Source organism: Tetrao urogallus (genome assembly GCF_951394365.1).
Source record: "Tetrao urogallus genome assembly, chromosome: 34".
NCBI lineage: Eukaryota > Metazoa > Chordata > Aves > Galliformes > Phasianidae > Tetrao > Tetrao urogallus.
In genome coordinates this window covers 223707-230238 of record NC_136847.1, presented here as the reverse complement: position 1 = coordinate 230238, position 6532 = coordinate 223707, and the positions used below count along the sequence as shown (strand labels likewise).

General features: G+C 49.5%; 1 protein-coding gene across 1 annotated transcript; it reads left to right on the top strand.

The window, feature by feature from the left end:
* Window positions 1-823: 823 nt before the first annotated feature.
* Window positions 824-3899, top strand: LOC306956623 (olfactory receptor 10AG1-like; the record flags this gene model as incomplete). Its single annotated transcript, XM_079547892.1, is given in 3 exon segments — window positions 824-1256; window positions 1259-1706; window positions 3821-3899. Coding segments are annotated over 3 exon segments (960 nt in total).
* Between the last annotated feature and the right edge of the window lie 2633 nt (window positions 3900-6532).

The following is a 6532-nucleotide window of genomic DNA, read 5'->3' as shown; positions in this document are numbered from 1 at the left end:
TTGTGAGTAACACCATTGCTTTAAATCCTTTACCCAGCACCCCCACGATAACAAGTGGGTTCATCGCTGGTGCCTGCTAAAAAGGGGTTAATGAATTGAAGCTAACAAGAGGAGGAAAAAAAAAAGAGAAAAAGGCACTACCCAGACTAAGTAGTGCTCAAAGTTTACAAATATCCCAGAATACTGGCAGTACGCCTAATCTTTCAAGGTCAGGTTTTCCAGCACAGAAACCTGAACTACTGATAATGCTCCTTAATGAAGCTCTCTAAGAGCAGAGAGAAAAATAGATTTGTTCTAAAAGCTAAAAAGCAGCGAGCCCCACGTTGAGCACCAAAAATCTGTCATGGAGTTGATTAGATAAATCTATGTCCGTGACAGAGGCAACAGGCCTCTGCCCTCCCCCCCCACCCCAGTCCCACAAAAATGGGAAGGAAGGAAGGGAGGAAAAGAACAGCGGCAACAATCTATGGAGGAAAACTTATTTTACTATAATATCGGAATACAAGATAACACAGTATATACAATTTAATTGAAATTGAGATTAATAAATCAGACAAGATGAGAGAGAGAGTTCCCGGGACCGAGTCAAACCTGAAAAGCTTGGAACGGCTAGGAAAGCACACTCCAGCACCCACTGCAAGGCAGTAAGAGAGTGCCCCCCCACCCGGAAGGGCCAGATCCCGTGACTTCTGTAATGCACAGGGATAGGTACCTGGAATTGGGGCAGTGACAATTTAATGCTCCGTACACTACATGATGTTTTGATGTGGAATACTGAAACCCCAAAACAAAATAAAACATAGAACCATGACATGCAGAGAAGATGCCCCAGAGAAATATCCTGAAGAATCACACCGCTAGACCTGCATTTCTTTTGGGGTTTACTGATCACCCTGGGCTGCCAGGCGTGTGCTTCACCATCTTCCTGCTTGTTTATGTCACAGTTGTCATTTGGAACGGCCTGATTGTGCTGGTTACAGTGGCGGAGTTGAGCCTCCACAGCCCCGTGCATTTCTTCCTGAGAAACTTGTCCTTCTTGGAGATCAGCTACGCATCGGCCACTCTCCCCAAAATGCTGGTGTGTTTCCTGATGGCAGATGTCTGGATCTCCTTCTTTGGCTGTGCTGCCCAGCTGTATTTCCTGGTTTTGCTCGGAAGCACTGAGTGCCTACTGCTGGCCACCATGGCCTACGACCGCTATGTGGCCATTTGTGACCCCCTGCGCAACAGCCTGGTGATGAATGGGGGGTTCTGCGTCAGCTGGTGGTTGGCTCATGGATGGCTGCCACACCAATACAAGTGGGCCAGACCTATCAAGTGTTCTCCCTGCCCTTCTGTGCATCCCATCATCTCCATCATTTTTCCTGTGACGTCCCCCCTCTGTTGGAGCTGGCCTGTGCAGATACTTTCTGGAGCCGTGTGACCCTGCATGCTGTCATCCTGCTATTTGCCGTCCTTCCCTTTTCCATCATCGTCGCTTCCTACGTTAGAATTATCAGGATGTTTCTGAAGATGCACTCTGCTCCGGGCAGACACAAAGCCTTTTCCACCTGCACCTCACACCTCACGGTGCTGACACTCTTTTATGGCTCAGCCACGGTCCTGTACTTCAAACACCGCTCCGCAGACACTGACAAATACCTTGCCCTGTTTTACACGGTTCTGACCCTGATGCTTAACCCTGTCATCTACAGTATGAGGAATGTGTACCTAATGGGAGCCCATAAACAGGAGGGGAATCAAGTCTTTGAAAGGATTGATAACTGCAGGACAAGGGAAAGTGGTTTTAAGTTGAGGGAGGGGAGATTTAGGTTGGATGTCAGGGGGAAGTTCTTTACAGAGAGAGTGGTGAGGTGCTGGAACAAGTTGCCCAGAGAGGCTGTGGATTCCCCGTCCCTGGAGGTGTTCAAGGCCAGATTGGATGGGGTCCTGGGCAGCCTGGTCTGGTATTAAATGGGGATATTGGTGGCCCTGCATGTGGCAGGGGGTTGGAGATTCATGATCCTTGAGGTCCCTTCCAACCCTGGCCATTCTGTGATTCTGTGATTCTGTGATCGTCCTTCCAACAACATTTCTGTTTTTCCTTTCCTCTCATTCCCTGATCACAACCCAGCTGCCTGGAGACTGTCTTCCCTGCCAGCTGTTTCCATGTCTCATGTCTTTTCCTTCTTTTCCTTTCTGCTCTCACACTCACTACGCTGAAGTCAGTGCACCCATCTTTGCCTGTCAGGAAACTGCCTGTATGCAGGGCAGTATCTGTGTGCATGCTTATCTTTGCAGTATAAACAGACATATCAGAAAGCCTGAATGGGATCAACAAAGCTGATGCTTGTTCTGTCCACTGAGTGAGGAAAGGCTGATGGAACATGAGGATGCTGCTCACAAAGCAACTCATTTCCAAAGCTACAGTACAGTAGTCTCAGTGATGTCTCAATATAGATAGCTCCTCTCCCATTTCTCCAGTCATCCCTACCTTAAGGTTAGGAAAATGAACACAGGGCAGGATTTCCCATGTTTGGTCCTCCTTCTTGAAAAGTCCCCTCTGCTAGGTCCCATGCATACAGTGCAGCTGTGAGCCCCCAGCCCCGTGCAGCACCTCTAGCAGTTGAAGGCCCCTGTGCTGCTGGGGGGGGGGGGGCTCTTTCCTTCCCTCCACACATCTCCCTGCAGCTCCCTGGCTCTGCTGGACAGCCCTTTACACTTCCATAGGGATGGGATCCAGATGAATCAGTTGAGGCATCATATCCTCAGGTTGTAGTCCTGGGTCCTGGAGGGAGTCAGCTCCCTCCCATGCCTCCCACACACCCAGTCAAACAAGTACGGACCACACACTTGGCCACAAGCTTCCCTCCTCTTCCACAGGCTTCTTTCTCCTCCATCTACATTAATTCCCACCTTGTCTGGTGCAGTCACTATCCCCTTATCAGCTCTCACTGACTACATTTCCCTCTTGCATCCCCACAATGCTATCCCCATGCTGGCTGTACCTTCCTCTCCCTGACGGAGCTGCCATCTGTGTCACAGGGGTTGTGCTGCACTTGCTGGCATCTCTGTGTCTGCTGTAATAAAAAATATCCTTAAATATGACAACTCCTTTTTTGGACAGTGCTCCTGGAAAACTTTGTCTGCAACACTGAGACCTCCCTCATGAACAGTTCAAGTCTTGAAGACTTGTGGGAAATGCCTTGTTAGATCTTTCTGCACTGCAGTGAGCCCCACAGCGAATGTGGTGTCCATGAACTTCAGGTACTGAGAGAAGACGGCTGCAACCAAATTATGAAGGTGCAGTCAAAATGCTGTCCAGAAATGTTGGAGAGTGTTGGAGTATTAATTGGTCCCTGTGGAGCCATTACCAACAAAGCCTCCCCACATCCATGTTAGAGCAGATAATTGGAGGTCCGTGATTCCCGGCAGGCAAAGGCCCTGTGCAGGTGCTTTGAGAGTGAGGCAAGCCCTTGACATGGCTGATGCAACAGAAGGGTAGGGCCATAGCTGCAGCCTCTGGGAAGGGTGGTCCTGTCCCTCCCTGATGGCCCAAGGCTCTCACACGGTCAGTGGGATGTGGGTGTGGAGTGTTCTGTGAGAGAGAATGATAGCACACCTACTGGCCTCCCTACGGGGCTGTAAGGAGGCAAGGAGGCCCCCGTGGCACGAGGACAACGTGTGCCCCCCTGAGACTCAGCAGCAGACACAACTGCCACATCCTAGAGGATAAAGACCTTGGTTTTCTGTCAGATCCCTCCAGCCTTACCAGTGCTGTTGGCCATCTCCACCAGAGGCTGTTCCACGCAGTCCTACGTGCACCTCCTTTTCCCTGCAGGCTGCAGACACTCACCTCGACTCCTGCACTGGCACTCACCTGGCATTGCCTTACTCTGATGGTTCTGCAGTCTCACTAGTTGTTCCTTGTGATACAACAGCATGGACTGATCACAGAGTCCAGCTGGGCGTCTGTCTTGCTCCAATTTATTGGAGGGAGAGGAGGTTCTTTTATTATCTTTATACCCGGCATGAGATTAAGAAACAACGGTTCAAATGTTGGTCCGACCAGTTTATTACAAATCTTAATTAGGGAGATGGGGAAGGGGAGGATGGACACTATTACGATTTAGGGTGATGGGGAAGGGAAGGAGGGCGATAGGAAAGATGGGAAAGAAGAAGCAAGGAGTCTTTATAGGAAGCAAGAGGGAGACAGTCAGCACCATGGATCCAGCGAGGTTCGTAGTTCAGTCTTTGCTCTTCAGTAGTGGTGGGTCATCAGGCAGAGTTGTTCTATTGACGATGACCACGACGAGAATGATGGCCCCTTTTCAGTGCTTTCAGAGTGGTCGAGTCAGGTGTCTTTGGAGTGACAGCTTCAATCCAAAGTGGTTGAGTCAGCTCTCCTTGGAGTGTCAGCTTCTGGCTCTGGGATCTTAGCAGCAAATTCCTTTGTTCCTATCTTCCTGGCCTTGCCAGCAGATAAGAGGGAGCAGGGAGGCACCAACTTGTACCTTGCCTTCACAGGATGCAATGGCATCGTCCCCCAGTCTCCCATAGCAAACAGGAGTTATTTGCTCACACGCTAGGTCTTCCGCCAATAAACAGTCCTGAGCACTATCTTCTGAAGGCAAACAGCTAAAATTGTCCACACAGTGATGTTGACTGCCATACAACAACACCCATCACTCATCTTCTAGACAAGTCAGTCTTATCACAAGAAATACCTCAGGAAGCAAGCTCTGAGCCAAAAAAAAAAAAAAAAAAAAAAAAACAACAAACAAAGAAGGATTCTCACAGCGTCTCAGGCAAAACAGCACTACCATTGGAGGCAAGTGCTGAGCTGCCAGCTTGTGCAGAATCACTTCTAAGGTGTGCACACAGATCTCCAGCTCATCCTGTTCATTTCCCATGCTATGCACACTGGTCTACAGGCACTTCAGGGAAGCAGCAGGTGCAGTTAACCCTAGAGGGTTCAAGAAGATTTTGGATGGGGTATTGGCAACATGACCTTCTCTGAGGAGTCCCTGTATGATCCTACGGGACAGCTCAGAGGTTTTTCCCTGCAATCTCCAACAGTGACAACATCCCTCAGCCCTTCTCTGCCACACTGAATTCCCCTCTCTTGCCTCTTTGGACCTAGTTTAAAGACTTGGAACTCATTCCAGAGAGCTTGCTCCCCAGCACACGTGTGCCCCGCATGCTCAGTCTGAGTCCATCAGGAGCCTACATACCCAGTTTCCCAAAAGCCTTCACAAGATCAGAATACCCAAAGCCTTGATCACAACGCTGCCCCTTCAGCCAGGTAGCAAATGGGAGCCTCAGTGCTCGCCAGCCAGGGGCTCCCAATTGCTGAGACTCTCCATCCTTTTTTGGTGGCACTGATACTGATGCAGTGCCCTGTCTGGCCCTCTGCCCTGCATTCTAAATGTTCTTCTAGGGGCATGAGTTCTGACTGCACAGTTTTGCATTTCCTCACTCAAACAATGTGAGACATTGTCACTGTAGATAACAGCAGCAGTAGGAAGTTTGAGAAGCAAAATGATCGCCCTCACACCATATTTTGCCCACTGACTGATATTTAGTCCCCTAAACAAGCCAGAGAGTACTTCTGCTCCTGTGAGCAGAACTGTAAGCTCCATTCCATCCAGCCCACCAGTACCAGTATCACCAGCAACACCACAGCCATCCATCACACACAGCACACCCGTCACAGGACCGTTCCCACCACCTCTCACTCATGCTGATGCTGATGATGCTGCAGCACACAGGGCCTCCAGCTTTGGATGCCAATGCGAAAAACCAGTAACACCTAACAGCCTTGCACATGGGCACCTGGGGGGCTGGTTGTTCCCTTGGGAGCTCTGTCTGTGCCTGTGTTGATTCCATGGGTGCAGAGGTGACCTATGACACGGAGGGCACAGCTTTCTGTGGGGTGGATGCAGCTATTGGTAGAATTCATCAAGACAAAGCCTCCCAAGTGAACATCCACCCTGAGAATGGAAGTCCCCCTCCTCCATGCCCACCATTCCACCACCACAGGGAAAACAAACCGCTGTGGCACCTGAAATGCTCCTGTTCCTCTAGACGGGTCACTGCAGTCACACCTCTGCAGGGACTCACGTCTGCAACAGAAGGACTTTCCCCAGAGCAGAGGGAAAGCAGGGAAGCAGGAGGAGAGGAAATAACGGAAACTTAGCTTAACTAAATGGAAATAAATGTGACATGTGACACAATATTAGGCAGAATCTGCAGTTAAAAAAATGTTTCAGGGAGTGAAAGTGGAAAATCGTTTTGTATTTTCATTTCAGGGAAAACCTGCACAATATTTCTCAGAATAGAAATGTAAGACGAAAACAAAAAAAGTGAAAATGCTGTTTGGGGAAACGTAAAAGGGAAGGGGAGACACATGCCTGATACCACATGAAAGCAATTATTGGATGCAGTTGAAAAGTAAATCACCCTAACTCTTGGCTGAGCCGTTGTCTCCTGTTCCTGGGGATCCCAATGCCTTGAAGCTGCCTGCTCCCTCCCCACACATTTTCCCTTGGAG